This window comes from Drosophila tropicalis, unplaced genomic scaffold (assembly GCF_018151085.1).
Source record: "Drosophila tropicalis isolate 14030-0801.00 unplaced genomic scaffold, ASM1815108v1 contig_694, whole genome shotgun sequence".
Taxonomy (NCBI): domain Eukaryota; kingdom Metazoa; phylum Arthropoda; class Insecta; order Diptera; family Drosophilidae; genus Drosophila; species Drosophila tropicalis.
The window spans coordinates 596,026-614,096 of record NW_027173176.1 but is presented as its reverse complement, the minus strand read 5'-3'; the positions used below and the strand labels follow the sequence as shown (position 1 = coordinate 614,096).

The 18,071-nt window shown below is 39.9% G+C and overlaps 2 protein-coding genes across 2 annotated transcripts; one reads left to right on the top strand and one right to left on the bottom strand.

The window, feature by feature from the left end:
- Positions 1-6,292: 6,292 nt before the first annotated feature.
- On the bottom strand, positions 6,293-7,448 carry LOC137579021 (pancreatic lipase-related protein 3). Its single transcript, XM_068292684.1, has 3 exons — positions 7,355-7,448; positions 7,159-7,276; positions 6,293-7,076 (listed from the first exon to the last, which is right to left on the bottom strand). The coding sequence occupies exons 1-3, from the start codon at positions 7,410-7,412 to the stop codon at positions 6,359-6,361; spliced, it is 894 nt and encodes a 297-aa protein (XP_068148785.1). The 5' UTR covers positions 7,413-7,448; the 3' UTR covers positions 6,293-6,358.
- A 4,115-nt stretch (positions 7,449-11,563) lies between these two features.
- LOC137579020 (speract receptor) lies at positions 11,564-17,735 on the top strand. Its single transcript, XM_068292683.1, has 14 exons — positions 11,564-12,211; positions 12,279-12,588; positions 12,675-12,925; positions 13,003-13,074; positions 13,149-13,294; positions 13,374-13,533; positions 13,848-13,938; positions 14,054-14,241; positions 15,054-15,233; positions 15,297-15,401; positions 15,469-15,540; positions 15,652-15,826; positions 15,895-17,215; positions 17,280-17,735. Exons 1-14 carry the CDS (start codon positions 11,783-11,785, stop codon positions 17,473-17,475), a joined length of 3,696 nt encoding a protein of 1,231 aa, XP_068148784.1. The 5' UTR covers positions 11,564-11,782; the 3' UTR covers positions 17,476-17,735.
- The last annotated feature ends 336 nt before the right edge of the window (positions 17,736-18,071 follow it).

Here is an 18,071-nt window from a genome sequence, read left to right as displayed (position 1 = left end):
TCTTTCATAAGCATTTCGCCCTTCGCTTTTGAATTCGCCTTATTTCGCTGCGATTGTATATTGAGAGGCGAAGTACCGATATTTAACGATAAATTACATATCGATTTTGGTCGAAATGCTTTCCAACACTGCACCCAGTGTTTTGTAACGGGTTTTCAATTTAGACTATTCATATTTATTCGTTTATATTTTATTTTTTGTAAGCAAAGGTATTCAAAAATCAATGAAGATAGTGCATCGTTTTATTTTAAAGGAATTTTAAGAAGAAATCTACATCCATTTGCCTTATACACTGCCAGATTTGGAGGAGCGTTAATTACATTTTAAATGCTAACAGATTCATGTAAACTTACATTGAGTAAGCGACTATTTTCAATTAAAAGCGCAAATCCACTGGTATTCTTTTTTTTATCAATTTAAATTAAAGATTAGTCTAATTTTGAATTTATTTTTCAAAACATTTTGAAATTAAATTAGTTTAACGACTGCAATGCTAACGATACATGTTATCTGACCCACAGCTGAGCTAGCGGGATTCACACGTATTGAAGGCATGGCCACACTTTCCGTCTGAATTCACAAAACGGTTTGGCGGTTGAAGTGAGCGGACGTGCAAGAGCGGGCTTTTCAATGCGAGTCAAATGAAACGTAAAAATAATACAATATTTGAACCCGTAAAAAAACTAACGAAACGAAACGTCTAGCAAATAGAAACCGCGCGTGTCAAGTGTATATAATTTTGTTTTTTTTGTTTTGTTTTTTATTCGATTTTCAGGCCGATATCGAAACAATAAAAGGCGAATAAACAAAAAACTCTTTTTGCATGCTTAACATCTGCGTCTGCAGACCCAATAGCCGCAATGTTTGCAAATGTTGGCGCGTTTCTAGCAACAGGTGTCAGTTGGATTTTGATTCGGAATCGGATGTTTTAATGCCGATCTCTCGAGCATTGGAAAACGAAAACGAATTGTGTTTATTGAATGATAAATATATATTTGTAGACATACATACATATATAGATATGTACATACATACATACATATATACTTATTATACTACATATAGGCTCATTTATTAAATGTATGTATTTTAGCCAAAAATGGGTCAACCAAAAAAGCAAAATAATAAGAAAACAACAACAAACTGTCTGTGTGCGGCGCGTGAAGAAAATTGAATTGAATAAAATTGAAAAATTGAATTGACCAATGTCTGAGAAATCGAAATCTATGTCAGAAATGTGGCACTAATAAATTATCGCACATACCACGCCGCACTCACTCACTCACTCACTCTCAAAAAAGTATTTCATTAATGCAAAAAGAAAAACGAAACGGAAAAAAAGAATATCTAGTTTTGTTGGTTTTTTGCGAGTGCTGCCTTTGAACGTGACCAAATTTTGTAAGCACCAAAAGTGACAACAACACATGAATTAATAGGAGAAAAACACTCACACACACACGTAATGTAGAAAAAATAAAAAAAGTTTGCACAATTAAGAGGAGAACGTCGGCCTAGAGCATTAGATACTTTACAGACATCTAGACATCAGCACTCGCATCCGCATCCACATCCGCACCTGCGACCCATAATCGCACTTCACTGAACCGACCAAACAGAGTCGCGAGAGGGTTAAGCTAAATTTTATGGCTTACTCAGGTCTTTGGCCTATAAATAGGTACATATAACGGTATGTGCTAACTAACAACTATCTATGTATGTATGTCTCCTTTAATCAGTGCGTATCTAAACTTATACACAAAAATCCATATGCAATCTAATTAGCATCGAAACGCAAATGAAGTGTACAACCGTACGTATACGCGACGCGTTGGCGGCATCTAAGTAATTCGCGCTTCTTTCACTTACCTCGCCCCCCCCTAACCCCTTCTCGCAGCAATATTCCCGTTCATCTTCTTCTCTTTAGCCTTTCTCTTTCTCAATGCATATGCATATGCATCTCGGACAATTCTTACGCAATGCTCACACATAATTTAAATAAATTACGCATACAACACAAAAATAATTGATAAGCGCCATAAAATCAACAGCAAAACCAAAATAACAAAAAAAGAAACACAATGGTAGAAATGACAACGACAACAACAGCTGTTGGTAGGGCAACAGACCGTAAGAGCAAAGAAGATGGAGAGATAAAACAGAAAAAAAACGAAGAAAAAAAACCCGCAATAAGCCAGCAACAAACAATGCAAAGCTCACAATGCAAAATGCAATTTTTGTCAACAATTTATTAATATGTGTGTTTGCCTCCAAACCCCGCATGACCATGTCAACTGGGTATATGAAATTAACGATCGTCTTTGTAACCAGACGAAGATCAACAAATGACCAGAGACTTGAAAGCCACGTTTAAGTCAATCTTATGCACATCTTTTTATATTGTTACAAATATTGATAAAGTCTTTAGCTATTTTTAGCTATTTTTGTCAATGATCCTTGCAGTTGCAGACGCCCTAAAATAGGCAATACTTTTGCTTTCGACTCTTACCTTTTGAAATTGGCATAACGGTTTCTTTTTTTTGCCATAAAGTGCATACGTATTTCGATGCTTCTTGTTTTTGCTGTAAATCCCAAAATGAGTCAACGCAACGTCGCGTCGCATGCCAAAGTGTACTTCTGTGGCGACAGAGACAGAGAGAAAGAAAGAGGAGAGAGGATTGTGGCTGCTGCTGCTGCTGCTGCACTGTCATAAGCATTTTCTGCTGTCAAATTGTGATCATGTGGGAGAAAGAGAGCAAGAGCGGGGAAGATGAAGAGAGCGTTAAGTGTGGCCCACTCATTGCACATTGCATGTGCAAGTTTTTGTTTTTGCATTGCAATTGCCTGTTGCAGTTGCCGTTGCCGTTGCCGTCGTCGTCGCTGTCGCCGTCGCTGTCACTGACCACACTCAACTTGGGCGCATTGACAGGCATTTAAGTTGCGGTTTGTTGTTGCTTGGCGCGCGGCTTTTTGGAATTGCATTTAGTGAATAAAAATGCATAAATGATTGATGCCTGTAGGCCTTTTTGGCATGGCCAAAAACCAAATGCATACGCACACCTTGCCTTACCTTGCCTTACCTTACCTTAACTTACCTCACTATTTTTGGTTGCTATCGCATATAAATATATAGGTACTTATGTCTTTTGTAGATTTTAGATAAACGAAATACCAAAAAATAAGATGATTCTTTTTTTTTTTTGTTTTGGAAAGTTTCGCACCCGCACGATTGCGCCTTATCACTCTATCCTCAGACAATTCCATTTAAATGGTTAAGTACCCACAATATATAAAAACTAATAATGCTGATTAGCTACTAAAAAGTGGGCCAAGAGATTAAATACGCTTAGACAGAATAAAAACGCAAATTACCCGCAAAATTGCTTAAAACACGCCCCAAAAATGTCCATGTGTGAGTGTTTCTCGAGTTTGTTTCACACCTGCAGCACACACAAACACACACACACATCCGTTGGTAACATGCAAATTTAATTAAACTAAAGCATGTAGATGGCTTTTCAATCGGCAGGGAAACTTTAAGCTTATCACTAGCAAAATGTAAAATACTTTTTGCCTGAGGGTGACGACTGTCCCTCTCTCTCTCTCTCTCTCTCTTTGTCTGTTTCTCCCTATCACTCTCTCCCTCTCTCTCGGAATCGGGTTGATTGTAGGGGGCCGACATATGTTATTTATCAACAAAAAAAACAACAACAATAATTGTTGTTGCATGGTACCTACATGGTATATGTTAGCTAGGTGACAAAAAAAAAAAAAAAAAAAAAAATTTAGCCTCACCCACAGTTGGCACAGTTACGGGGGCTTGGTATTATTTTCTATATTGTTACTTGGGTTTTTATTTTATTTTACTTTGTTTGTTGCTGAGGTGTTCAAATGGCATCCCATAAAAACGTAAAAAGGGAAATTAACATAGCCATAAACTCGAATTTCCGCAAGCGGACCTACCTAAAAGGAACTCTCGACAAAACCAAAAAAAAAAAAAAAAAAACTCAGAGTGAAAGAGAGAGAGAGAGGGAGGGAGGGGGTGGGTAGAACGACAAACATTTTCTTATCAAAATCAGTATATTGGGGAACGAAATTCGAAGCTCATTAACATTACAAAAAGCAAAATGAAATGAAATTGTTGCGACTTAATTTCTATAAGAGAGAATGTGTAATGGCTATATTTAATGTGGTGGAAGTGTAGGACAAGAGGACAAAGAAATGTCCGCCAGGATAAAAGGATACCCTCTAATGTAGGAAGAAAACGCACTTAATAAATAGTTAATGCCCTCTCGCTTACTTTCATTCATCCAAAAACGACAACATGGCGCCATCTAGAGTAGATATTTTTATAACTTGGCTAAAATGATGATTAGCCTGCCTACCAGATGAGTCCCTATTCATCTCTGCCTCGATTTCACAGGGTATATAGGTTATGGGCCAAAAAGTTGCCCAGCATTGTGGTTACATTTTAGCACATGGAAAGCGAAACGGTCCTAATGGAACTGGCCATCACCTCCGCTAAGCCCCCCACCGGCCACCAAAAATACCATTTTGTGTATTGGCCGACACTGGTGCGTGGTGCGTGATTCTATTTTATGGCCTGACATTTAATGTCCAAAGCTGAGATTTTTAGAGGCCAAGTGCAGGCAAATTAAGATCTTAAGCCATAAGTGAATAAGCAAAAAAATCACACAATATTGAAGTAAAACTGTAAGACATCGGGTTTAATGCCCGATTAACCTGTTTGGCAAGCTTGAGGAAAACACACACACACAGACACACACACAATATTATTCTGTCATTTAACAGAAAGCAGCAAATAGTAAAATGCAAAGATAAAACAAGATGAAGAAGAAATAGAAACTTCTCTTAACTTTTGAGAGGCTCCTTGTACTTTTTTTTCCTATGGTCCTTTCATCCTTGGTCGATTACCTGTTAATGAAGACGTCAATTAGCGTAGCACAAACTTTTTTTGCTTGTCTACTTTTGTGCGCTGGGCAAAAGCTTTCTCTCATCACCCACACAGACACATTCACAGAGAGTAGATTGATCCTCATCAGTTTTAATTAGACTAATTGTTTGCATTTACTCGATGGCTTCATAACGAAAGCGGATCTCTTCTATTTAGCTGCTATCCTTTAAATTGGATATTGGTTTGTATGGCAAAACTACGTGAGAAAACTGCATAGATCTAAACATACAAATATATATGTATACATACTTATACTTTGGCTTTGAAAGTAGAAAAAGTTGTTGGGCACGCAGCAAATTGGTTTCCCCACAAGTTTGGCTGGCTGGCTGCTTCTCCTTGTCATTGGGGCAGGGTGCTGCTGATGCTGGAAGCGGAACAAACATTCGTTTTACACATTCTCAAAAGATAAACTTAAGTACAGCGCATTTAAATGCAATTTGTGACAGTTTTCGTACTATTCGCGCGACTTTCAAGTGACACGCACACAGCACAGAACCACCCACAAAAGACAAAGGCGCCAAGCTGTTACCCTTCTCCACACACACACACTTACATATACCCAGTCCATCACCCACAGTTTCAATCCCAGTTTGAGATCCACGCCCAACTCCTACTCCAGCAGCGACCTGCTTCAAATAAAAGTCAAGACACATACATAGTTGGCGTAAAGAAATTTTTCTCACTTTGTACCATAATAATGCAGGCAAAAAAAAAAAGGAGGAAAATATGTATGCATATATCACTGAAGTTGACTTTGACAGTGCTGAAACTGATATACCCTTTCCAAATTTAATTATCTTCGTGGTAAATCATTTTTGTCATCATCAACTCGATGAAAACTTAGTGAATTCTAGCAAAACTTAGGAATGTTGCAAAATGATTGATTCATTTTTGGACTTTGGCTTTATCCTTTTAAAGAAAGATTTTGTTGTTGGCTTAGAGGCAAAGGCAATAGAATGATAATACTCCTTGCAAGGGTATAAACGATGCCAATATGATTTACATTTGTAGACACAATTTAGATGAAAAGAAAAAAAACAAAAAAGAAAGATTATAATCAATACTTTTCACTTCAAACACAAGGCAGCAGCCTGGGCAGTGGAAAGTTGACAACAAGCTTCATTCTTTCGTCAACTTCCTGGGATACATGTAAGGAACGTGCACGAAACTTTCCAAAAAAGACACCAGACCCTTCTGAAATTGATTTTAAAATAATGAATGATTCGTGCGTCTGACTCTCATCAATTCTGACAGGCTTATTGCCCGAACCAACGCCCACCAATCCCGCCTCCACCCAGTGACTAATGACAATGCTCGCACTTTATCTTTTTTCGGGGGCCTTTATTCACATTCACCCAGAGATGTTGCCGCCGCCTCCTGTTTGTCTCACAAGAAGCCTATGTAGTAGGCTCCCCTTGAATAAGGTGTACTGCTGTGCGTTTCTAGAAAGTAAATGCCCGAGGCAGAGGTAGATACATCCGCCTCCCCCATGCGGAGCGAGGACCAACGACAGTTTTCGGCACTTAAAGTCAACACAGAACCGCACCGAGCACTAACAAAATCATTCGAAGGTGACCACATCTCGTTTAGCAAATGGAGAGCTCTTTCATGCGAACATGCATTTGCGATACCTGTTGTTATGTCACAACCAGGTTGACTGTCACCGCCATTTGGATAGTAATCGACGTGACCTAATTCCTCCCAAGTGCCGGCTCCGCCGCTATTCGTATGAATGACCTCAACGAATTCGGCATCTTGTGCAGACAATTTATGCTGGAGTAATTCCCCATTTTCGGCTGTGGGATCGAGAGCTGTTATCTTGGTCAGTTGCTGACCAAGATCTGTCTTAACCTTCTCACCCACCCCGCCAGCTAGATGGGCTCCTTCGGCGAAACCCACCAGCGATAGTTGCTCCAGCGAGACATCAAACTGACGATTAAATAGAACGATTAGATTACCCACACTCTCAATGATATCCGATTCATTGGTTATTCCTTCAAGGTCCACAGTTATCACATTACATGTCTCTTGATCAAGTTTGGCAGCAACTACAGTGGAATGTTCTACTGTTGAGCTATTGCCCAGCCATCGGGGTATAGACACACTAGAAAAAAAAACAGACACACACACACAAAATTCTGATAAGTCAAGCTATCATAAACATTAACGATATTGCAATGACTCACATTATTGGGTCCAAAGCATAGAAAGAACTACGCACAAGTGACTCCGCTTCTGGTTCAATTGTCTGCGGCGAATCCCTAATACGTTGCGTATAAAGGATATATTTGGGTTCGTTTGCAGCTAAAGAAATTTAGAGGAAATAAACAAAACTATAATTTACCAGCACATATTTATAGACATTACATACAACTAACTTACCGGCAATAGCACTACAAAGCGACACCACAACGATGATTAGAAACACTCTCTTCTGCATTTTGAAAACAACTGAAATCGTTCAACCAACTGCCGCATTCCGAAAAGAAAGAGTGACCCAAGCTTATCGCACAATAATATCGGCAATAGATTAGATTGTTAGATTGCTAGATTGGCCTATTGGCTTTTATGAGACCCTTAACCGATAAATGCGGTCCAAAAAATATATATGTATGTATATACATATAACATATAAAATAAAACAAAGCCATTTGTTTAACCAAGTTCAATATACACTACAATTGAACAGCTTATGTTTTTGTTAACTCAATTAGTTATTCAAATAAGACGACGATACAATGAATATTTCAAGGAAAAATGGGATCAATTTCAATAAATCTTGATCTACTTATACTTACATTCTGTTATTCTCGGACCAATCATTTTGGCGACTTTGTTCACAAACTGATTAAGAGTAGCTTAGGCTTTTCGTTTTTGTTTTTTTCGACTTGGCCAGTGATTTTTCCCACGTTATTCAAGACTGACTTTTCGTATTGTCCGCACGCGAAAAAATTGTAATTTATGGCCCAATCGCTCCCGCTCACTTCCCCATTCGCACTCCCACTCCTGTAGTTTGTCAAATTAAACTGAAATGCAACGCTGCATAGCAATGCAGTTGCCATTTGCATGTCGGCAAAGTCGGCAACACAAATTGCATTTAATTGCTCGACAGCAATGCCCCAACGCACATACATAGCTGAGACAGAGAGTCGCAATGCCACTGGAATTTCAAAGCTTTGTAACAGAATCCACTAGCTATTCGCATAAATATGCACTTCATGACACTTCAATGGGAATGCAAAACATTTGAGATGAAAATTACCATCTATTATGAACTCTGAAATGATAGTTTTTTAGGCGAGTTCGGATTTGGTTTCCATGCCAAAGTGAAAACTCACGGATGACTAAGTTTTTGTCGGTTTTTCAGAGGAAACTTCAAAGGCTTGCCTCTTTAAATTTGTTTTAAAGCACTTCAATAGGAAAACTAGAATTTTCTGGGCTCAAGAAAGTATTTCATTGGATATAAAAATACTTTTCCTAGTAGTGAAATCTTGTGTGTATATTTAGTTATTGAAATTATAATACAAAATGAATGGCAGAATGTTACAAAGCTGTGAAAAAATTATGCACTTATTTTGCAAAATTACTCTCGAATGTCCTGCAAAAGAACCTAAACGTTTCTAATGTTTGATGTTTGGGCTGTCACAACGTTTGTTTACCTATTCTAATGACGCAGAGTGTCGCAACTGCTGCTGTTGTTGATGTTGGCTATTTCAGCTGTGTGGCATCAATGTGATTTAGCAAAAACAATGACAAGGACAGCTGTGTAGGACCCTCTGGTAAATGTGGTTAAATCTCATCCACTAGGAAATTAAGCTATGCCCGTATGCCCCAGTGTCACGTGCTTGATTAGCAGGAGGTCTTCTTTCTTTTTTCTCATTTTTTGGTGAAATATTCGTTTTAACCCAGAACCATCATATTCATAACTTGTGTTTTTAGGCATTCGGGCAAACTGGAGCGTAAACCTAAGTAAGTGATGGAGAACTTTTGCGTCCTTCATTTGGGAGCTTCGTTTTTGTTTTTGCAAATATGTATGTATGAATGTTGCCATAGCACTTGCTCCTGCTTCTTAGTTTACGATGCGGATAAATCGTTTGCGAAATTGTTGTGTCAAGTGCAGGCGTTTTAGCGTTGGGTGTTTGCTGTTTGGTGTTGTAACAACAATTAACCAAAAGATCCAAAAAAGAAACTCTTCTTAGCAGCTCAATGGGCACGTCACGAGCTTACGCTAGATTTATGGCCAAAAAGAAGCATTATTAAATGCGCGCGATGCCAACGGCGGCCCATTTATAACCGAAGAACAAGAAAAAGTCAAGGAAAAGGGGCACAGCAAGAGAGAAGGGTAGAGGAGCAGAAGGGCTATGACGAGGGGGGAAAATGTTAAGGGCACTTGTATTAGCATAAACAGGCAGCATAACGTTCCAGCACGCATCATCCTCTGCATATAATAGATGTGTAATAAGCCAAGTGAGAGAATCCATAGCAGAGCCAATCATCAGTGGGTTGCCAATAACAGGGGACAGATGGAAGGCTAGTCATAGATAGATAGATAGATGAATGAACGGATGGACGGATGTTAAGATGGGGAATGGGCTTGGGTTAAAGTCAATATGCCATGCGTGCAAACTTTCAAGTGACTTAGCAACTGAGTCAATATAATAAATTACTGTGATAGCTTCCCCTGGTAGCTCGTTGTCTGGCTGGCTTCTGCTGCAACTTTCAAACAACCAAATATCATGCGTTAGGGGCTTGAGAAAGAAGCAATCAGCGAACCAAAAGGGAAAGTCAGACAAAAGACAAACAAAGACATTTGTTGTATGTGGAAGGAGGTGTGCGTGTCTCTGTGTATGTGTGTGTGATGGGATGGGATAGCATAAAGGTGGCTGGGTTCGGGGGGAAAGTGGACTATCAGTAACTGCCATGCAGCTGCCGAATGAAAATCATACTTGATGCTTGGCAATTTCTCATAAAAATTTCATTACATTGTTTGGATTTTTGTCTTGGCTCCGCATGGATTGCGTTTTTGTCTTGGTTATCAGGCAATATGAGTTTTCTCCTTCATCCCCATCCCAAGTCATCCATTCACACCAAATGAGGGAAATCAATTAGAGCTTTAAAAATTTACCCTAGCTTCGGTATCTATCTCTCTTACTCACTCTTTCGCTTTCTCTTTCTCTTTCTCTCTCTCTCATTCTCTTATTATTTTTCATATATGTACTTATACAATTTAAGTTAAATGAGACGGCTGAAAAGTATGCTACATTAGTTTGTTTTTTTTATGGCAAATGTGTCGACGCATAAATCACAAGCAGCAACTGAAGTCTTGCACGAAATGCCGTGCGTGTGTGTGTATGCCATGCGTGTGTTTGTATGCCCAGCGTGTGTGTCTGTGTGTGTGTGTGTATTGCTACTAAAACCCAAAGTAAACAGTAGATACACAGTGGCCATCCGACCATCACGCTGATGCACAAAATTAACAAAAAATTGTTACATTTCCATGCGCTCTCGGCCATTTAAGAACCATTTGAATTCAATTTAACACAATTTTGACTTTTTCTCTCGATTAAACTACACTTAATTCTCAAATAACTAGAGAAGAAAAAACGAAAAACAATGGAAATGTTTGAAGTGGTTATAAAATTGAAAAATGATTTACATTTCATTGCACAATTCAAATGGAAAATTAAAACTCACAAAGATGGTTTTCCTTTACCACTAGATAATAAAAATTAAACTTTTCAAACTGTATGGTTTTGTTATAAAAAAATGTTTGAATATGAATAGAACTGAATCGCATTGTTTATGGGCAAAACTCTTTCTATCAAAAAATCTTCAATTCAATTTATATTTGTTGGACAGAGAAAAAAATTGCAGCTTATCTGACAAAAAGGCAGCTAAAAGAGTTTCAAATTGTATTCTTTTCCTTTGAATCTGTTTCAGCATTGATGCCTATTATAAATTTTATTGTCACACCCGATGTTGGATCTAGTTGCTTCCCCAAAGGAATCAGCTATTTCATTTACTGAACGAAGCCAGTTTTAGGTTAATCTTACAATTCATCAGATTACATGCAGATCGAAAGAGAATATTCTAATTTTAAACTGAACACACGAATTTTTTAAATACTCAAAAAACAACGAAATAAGAGCTTCATGAAATTAATGTTTATTGGTTTTTGCTTTTCTTTTTATTAACCTATTTTTTGTCTTTTAGTTAATTTAATTTAATTTCTACTAGAAATTTAGTTTTTAAACTCAATTGTGAACAAGTGAAAAGAAAATGCACACCAATGGAACATTAATTAGAAAAAAATCTCAATTTAAGTGTTTTCTAATTTATTTTCTGTTGAAATTAGTTGAATTTTTTTTTTTTTTGTTATTTATTTTTATTGAAACCACCGTGCAAAATCTTGATTACAGTCCTTTCAACGCGTAAAACAGAGGCTTGGACCATACAAGTAAAGTCGAGAAAGTAATTAACAACGCCCACAACAACAACAGCAACAAAAACAATAACAACAAGAACAACAACAACAACAAGAACAACAACCATAACATCTCAAGTGGTAGAAATGCAAAATCAACAAAAATGTTGCATTCCCATAAAGAAAGAACATCTGCTACCACGACACCAGAATCAGTATCAGAGTCAAAGTCTGCCCTCCGTCAATTCCATTTAAATTAATAGTCCTGGCAAAAGCAAAGAAGAAAAAAAACAGAGAAAGAGAGAGAGAGAGAAAGAAAGAAAAGTAAAACAAAAGTAAAAGCAACGAGAAAACGAGAAAATCAGTTCTTTGGCACTTAATCCTCAATGTTGAGAACCTTATTCGCTGCTGGTCGTACTGCTGCTGCTGCTTCAAGTCAACGTTACTCTAGACTTTTATTACTCCTGCTCCAGTTGTGTCTTCAGCTGAATTCACCCACCCATGGCGAAGTCTTCACATTGGGCTATCTCACCGGCTCGCAACGTCGTCCAGGTAATCTGGACTATCAACGTCCAGGCATTACCATATCAGGCGCCATATCCCTAGCTGTGGATCAGGTGAACGCTGGCAAATTGCACAAATTGGGTCATTCACTGGAATTTGTGGTGGCCGAGACATTTGGTGATGAGGTGGCCAGCATACGACAGACAGCGGCTCTCTGGACCCAGCAGGTGTCGGTTTATATTGGACCGCAGGAGACCTGTGTCCATGAGGGACGCATGGCAGCTGCCTTTAATCTGCCTATGATTTCCTATGTAAGTTGCAAACTTCAAACTCCTTGAATCTGAAATAGTTGCAATTGTCTCTTTCCTCTTCGTTAAGTATTGCACGCATCGTGATCCATCGAATAAGGCGGATTTTCCCACCTTTGCCCGTACACGTCCGCCCGATACACAGATCTCGAAATCCGTTGTAGCTCTTCTTTTGGCCTTCAATTGGACACAAGTTAGTTTCCTCTATCTGGATGATGTTAGCAGTCAATATCAGCCAGTGGCAGAGACCATATTAAACACTCTGACATTTGCTGGAGTCACCATTAGAGATATTCGCACATGGAATACCATTTATCATCATGGCTTTATGGCGAATCCTTTTGACTTGCTGGTGGAACAAACCTATGTGAATACAAGGAGTGAGTAGTAATCAAAAAAACCAACAACAAAAAGGGAAAACTAAAAAAAACTGATTGTAACATTTGGATTTGATTTCATTTCACAGTCTACCTCATTTTGGGTCACTACTATGAGCATGTGGGACTTATGGTTAGCTTACAGAGACGTGGACTTTTAACTAATGGCGATTATTTTGTCGTTGGCATTGATATTGAGCAATATGAGCCAGCCAAACCAGAGAAATATCTACGTGGCCTATTGCTAGAGAAAGTTGAACCATTAGCTGTTCAAGCTTTTCAGTCATATTTGGGTATTGTGCCCACAGCGCCAGTTTCCTTTGCCACATTTGCCAATGAGGTGGGGTTTTAGGCTCAGTTTGATTGATGGCCCTAGCTCTCTCATAATTGTCACTCATCACTCGTTTTTCGTTTTAGGTTAACAAATACATGGAACGACCACCATTCAATTTTCCGAATCCTCTGGGCCTTTTTGGTGGTGCCAAGCAGGTTTGAAGCTTTCTAATCTCTAATCATTTTCAGCATTTCCTTTTGAAATAGCAAATCACCCATTTGATTTGCAGATAAGCGCCGAAGCAGCCTATCTCTATGATGCTGTGCATCTCTATGCCAATGCCCTAATAGAGGTCCTAGAGTCTGGCGATAGACCCAAAAATGGCAGCGCCATTGTGTCGGCCATCAAGGGCTCACGATATCTCAGTGCCATGGGGTGAGTTAGTGAGAAACTCGAATAAAACGATGGCCTAAGACCCACTTTTTATACCTCTCCCCTCCACCGTTCCACACAGTTATCATGTGTATATCGATGAGAATGGCGATGCAGCTGGCAACTATACAGTCTTGGCGAGGGGTAAAGTACGCAATAGTCGGAATCAGACGGTGATGGGTCTCTTGCCCGTTGGTACATTCAGTCACAAAGGCTCTAGCAATATAAGCGAATCGCTGCCTGTAAGTAATCCCTTTTGACTCTCTCTGTCCCTATCTCTCTCTCTCTCTGCTCTATATAAATATATATACCGCCATTCGTCGCCTTTTTTCTCACATTTTCTTTGTCTAATCTTAACCGTTTTTGCATCGTTTCACTTGCTTGCCTCTCATACAGCAGCAGGTAAGCGCTTTTGTGTCCTATTAAACCAACATAAATACATCACTTCAGTTTGTCCCCTTTTTCTGCTACTTGCTCTTACTTTTTCTGCGTTCGCTTGTTCTGTTTTTTTTTTTTTTCTGTGTTGTCTATATAATCCTTTGGTCTTTTCCCGCAGGATCTCAATTTGTATAGTTCCATAGAGTGGGTGAGTGGCCAACGTCCGGCAGCTGAACCGCGTTGTGGTTTCGGTGGCGAGAAGTGTGTCAGTAAGTGTTGTGGCAAAAAGAGGAAGAGAAATTTCCAGTCAAAATGTCAGCTCAATTAATTCTACCTTCTTCTTCCTCCTCCTCCTCCTCCTGTCTAAACCGTCTATTGCGGTAGACTACACTGGCGAAATCTCTGCAGGAATAGCGGGTGGAGCTCTTCTGCTGTTGGGTTTGGTTTCATTGGTCTTATATCGCAACTGGCGCTACGAACAGGAGCTGGACAGTCTGCTTTGGAAGATAGACTTTCGCGAGGTGCAGATGCACGAGAACGAAAGGGAGCAACAGAGTCAGAAACAGACGCGGGTAAGTCCATGTCCATATTCGCATTGGCGTCCACGTTCACGTTCATGTCCATGTCATGACCGCCTACAAAGTTAAAATGACTGTATTTAAGTTAATGATGCGTCTGAGAACGGGCAACTCGGAATTGCATCCGGCAGCAGACTGACTGACGTCTGTCAGCCACAAGAGAAATGCTTTAGCTAAAAGGGTATTATATGTTCTAAATATATATATATGTATATACATATATGTATAAGTACTACTACTGATGACTATGACTTTGTCATGATGTAAACAATGCAGTGTCATGTAACCAAAGAAGATGTTGTACGGCTAATACCCTTAGAAAACTGTGTGTGGGTGTGTGTGAGAGTGCGTGGAATGGGAGTAGCTGATGGTTGAAGCTCTACTCCATTTGGCTTACAACATAAACGTTTTGTACTTTACTATGAGAGCTTGGTTTTAACCTCAAACAATTAAGGAAATCTCTACATGCATAGACTTGTAGCAGTGGCGCATCTAGAGAAGGGTGAAATAGAGACACTAACTGATAAGCCCCAATAGCTATGTCCCTGTTTGTTCGTCTGTTTGGATCAATGCGATTTTCTCCCAGGTCTTAGATCCCCTTTTGATAATTAACAGATCCCACTGCCAAACAGAATCGGTTTGCTATTTCATACTTATTTGGGTAAACAAATTTGGGATCTGGTTTTCACTTTGTTTTGTTTTCTAACCTATGTCTAAGTTGCAAAGTCGTATCTTGTCTCTGGCCTCTTGCATGTCTGGCAACACAGTATTTCTTAAATCAAATGCCGCGTCGTCTTCCTTCGCAGTCCACTCATCCGCTGATACGGACCAGTCAGGTTAGCTTAAGTTCCAATCCGGATGCCGATTTTCGTTATACAACCATATTCACACCGATCGGCCTATACAAGGGACAGCTATATGCTATTAAGAAGGTGCGAAAGAAGAGTGTGGATATCACACGCGAAATGAAAAAGGAACTCAAGTTGGTAAGTCCAGAAAATGGGAAAATACTTGGAAGATTTTGCCATTCAGATGTGTTTTCTTTGCAGCTTCGAGATGCTCGTCATGATAATATTTGCGCCTTTATTGGAGCCTGCACAGATCCACCCAATATTTGCATTATCAGTGAATATTGCACCCGTGGCAGTCTTAAGGTCAGTCTCTAATTGATGTCTTTAAACAAACACACAAGACACACAAATACGTTTTTACTGTTCACAGGACATACTGGAGAATGAAGACGTCAAGCTGGACAATATGTTCATTGCCTCCATGGTGGCGGACATTATACGCGTGAGTGCTCGCTCCTGTTTTCAGTTGTGTTTCATTGTAACATTATACTAATGGCAAATCGACTAACCACTCTCTCTCTCTCCCCAACTTCATTTCATTTACTTTCCGCAGGGCGTCATCTATTTGCACGAATCGCCCATTCGCTTCCATGGCTCGCTGTGCACATCCAATTGCCTGGTGGACTCACGTTGGGTGGTCAAGCTAACAGACTTCGGGCTATTTGCGTTCAAACAGGGCATTGAGGATAGTTCCACGGACATGCAGCACATGTCGGCCAAGTGTTTGAGTAAGTAACGAACAAAACTTCCTCCCCACATCCCATTCACCAACCCCTAATGGCATGTCGTCTTGTAGAGTTATTATACCGAGCACCGGAACTCCTCAGGCAGGGTCCGTCTTCCCTAGTCATGGGCACTCAGCGTGGTGATGCCTATTCCTTTGCCATTATACTGTACGAGATGCATGTGCGTCGTGGACCCTTCGGCGAGACGGGTCTAACGCCCATGCAGTGTCTGCAAAAGGTGCTCACGCCACAGGATCCACTGCATCCGTATAGGCCATCGCTGCAGCCGCTGGAAACGGCATTCGATTGTGTCAGCGAGTGCTTGAGAGAATGCTGGGTAGAGAGACCTGAAGATCGTCCCGATTTTAAGACTATTAGGGCCAAACTACGTCCACTCAGGAAGGGCATGAGACCAAATATCTTTGACAATATGATGGCCATGATGGAGAAGTATGCCAATAATCTGGAGGCGCTTGTTGACGATCGCACGGATCAGTTGCAGGAGGAGAAGAAGAAGACTGACGCCCTATTGCACGAAATGCTGCCCCGTTGTGTGGCCGATCAATTGAAGAAGGGCCACAAAGTTGATCCCGAGCACTACGAACAGGTTAGCATATATTTCAGTGACATTGTTGGATTCACTGCCATGTCGGCGGAAAGTTCCCCCTTGCAAGTGGTGGACTTCCTCAACGATCTCTACACCTGCTTTGATTCGATCATTGGCCACTACGATGTCTACAAAGTGGAGACCATTGGCGATGCCTACATGGTGGTCTCTGGCCTGCCCCTTCGGAATGGTGATCTACACGCTGCCGAGATAGCCACCATGTCATTGCATTTACTCAGCGCCGTCTCTGAGTTTAAAATACGTCACAGGCCCACCAATCGTTTGCTCCTTCGCATTGGCATTCACACGGGTCCCGTGTGCGCTGGTGTTGTGGGTCTCAAAATGCCACGTTACTGTCTCTTTGGCGACACTGTGAACACCGCCTCGCGCATGGAGTCGAGCGGTGTGCCCTTGAAAATCCATTGCAGCTGGCAGTGCCGTCAACTGCTGGAACGTCTTGGAGGCTATCATTGCCAGGAGCGTGGCATTATCTCGATGAAAGGCAAGGGCGAGCAACGTACCTACTGGCTGCTGGGCGAGGATGAAGAGGCTCGAGTTCGGCGTACCTATGAACGTTCCCAGCGCCGGGGCTCGCGAGCTCTCAACAAATTCATTCAGGGCACCATCAAACAACAGGAGACAACCACCAGCGAGTATGGGATACGCTCATCACTGAAGCAAAAGACTTTGCCACGCAATTCCCTGACACGCTCCTCGAGTCTCGAATCTCCAAAGAAATTGCGCTTTGCCGCCGGCAGTCTTCTCGAACACCATCGCTATCATAGGTAAGCGGAATCGACCCATCATCATCTTCAACACCATTATTGTTAATCAATGTCATCATTGCAGTGATGAGGCACTCCTCGAAGTGGATTCCTATACGGGATTGCGTCGCTCATCGGGTGGATCGAATCACTCGCGCTATGAGGAGACGACATTATCCTGCCAGAGCATTGAAATACTTGGAACACTGCCAGCCAAAAGGCGTCCATCTTCCTATCCAACTGCCAATACGCCGCTATTAATGAATCACATGGAGGTCTAACTTCAAAGACAAAAAGAAAAAAAAACAAAAATTATTAAATACTTAATAGCTAAATCAATTACAGGAATCTTAGTAGAATTTGTTTGTTTTTCTCGTTGTGGAAAATTCGATGTCGCTTCTAGTGTCTATCTATACATATAAAAGAAAAAAATTATTGTGAGAGTGATTATAAATCTAGTCGTTGTTTAAACTAAACAAAAATCGTATAACAAATATTTATGTAATAGTAAACAAAAATAAAAACGTAAACGATAAATTAACCATGCGATCCTTTTATTTGGTTGGGTTTTCTTTTTTATTTTATTGGTTTTTTTTATTGCTGTCTTCAAGACAGATAATAATTGTATTATATTTTTCAAACTTAACGATTTTCATATATATACATATATGTATGTACATATATATATATAACATTAGTTTAAAACCGATTTGTGCATTTGTTTGTGTGTCTTCACTTTAATTTTTGTTTGTTTCTCTAGTTAATTTCATACATAAGTAGATATATAAATATTTGATTCTTTCCAGCTTGCAAAAATGTTTAAATTTTCAAATTTGGTTTCTTTTGTTTTTTGTTTTTTGTTTTTGTCATACAATTT

Bases quoted from the DNA above. Each gene is read 5' to 3' on its own strand.
- LOC137579021 (XM_068292684.1), bottom strand. From the start codon at position 7,412: ATGCAGAAGAGAGTGTTTCTAATCATCGTTGTGGTGTCGCTTTGTAGT. The intron at 7,277-7,354 runs GTAAGTTAGTTG...AAATTTCTTTAG, and splicing joins GCTTTGTAGTGCTATTGCCG to CTGCAAACGAACCCAAATAT. The intron at 7,077-7,158 runs GTGAGTCATTGC...TTTTTTTTCTAG, and splicing joins TATGCTTTGGACCCAATAAT to TGTGTCTATACCCCGATGGC.
- LOC137579020 (XM_068292683.1), top strand. From the start codon at position 11,783: ATGTTGAGAACCTTATTCGCTGCTGGTCGTACTGCTGCTGCTGCTTCA. The intron at 12,212-12,278 runs GTAAGTTGCAAA...CTCTTCGTTAAG, and splicing joins ATCTGCCTATGATTTCCTAT to TATTGCACGCATCGTGATCC. The intron at 15,827-15,894 runs GTAAGTAACGAA...GTCGTCTTGTAG, and splicing joins CATGTCGGCCAAGTGTTTGA to AGTTATTATACCGAGCACCG.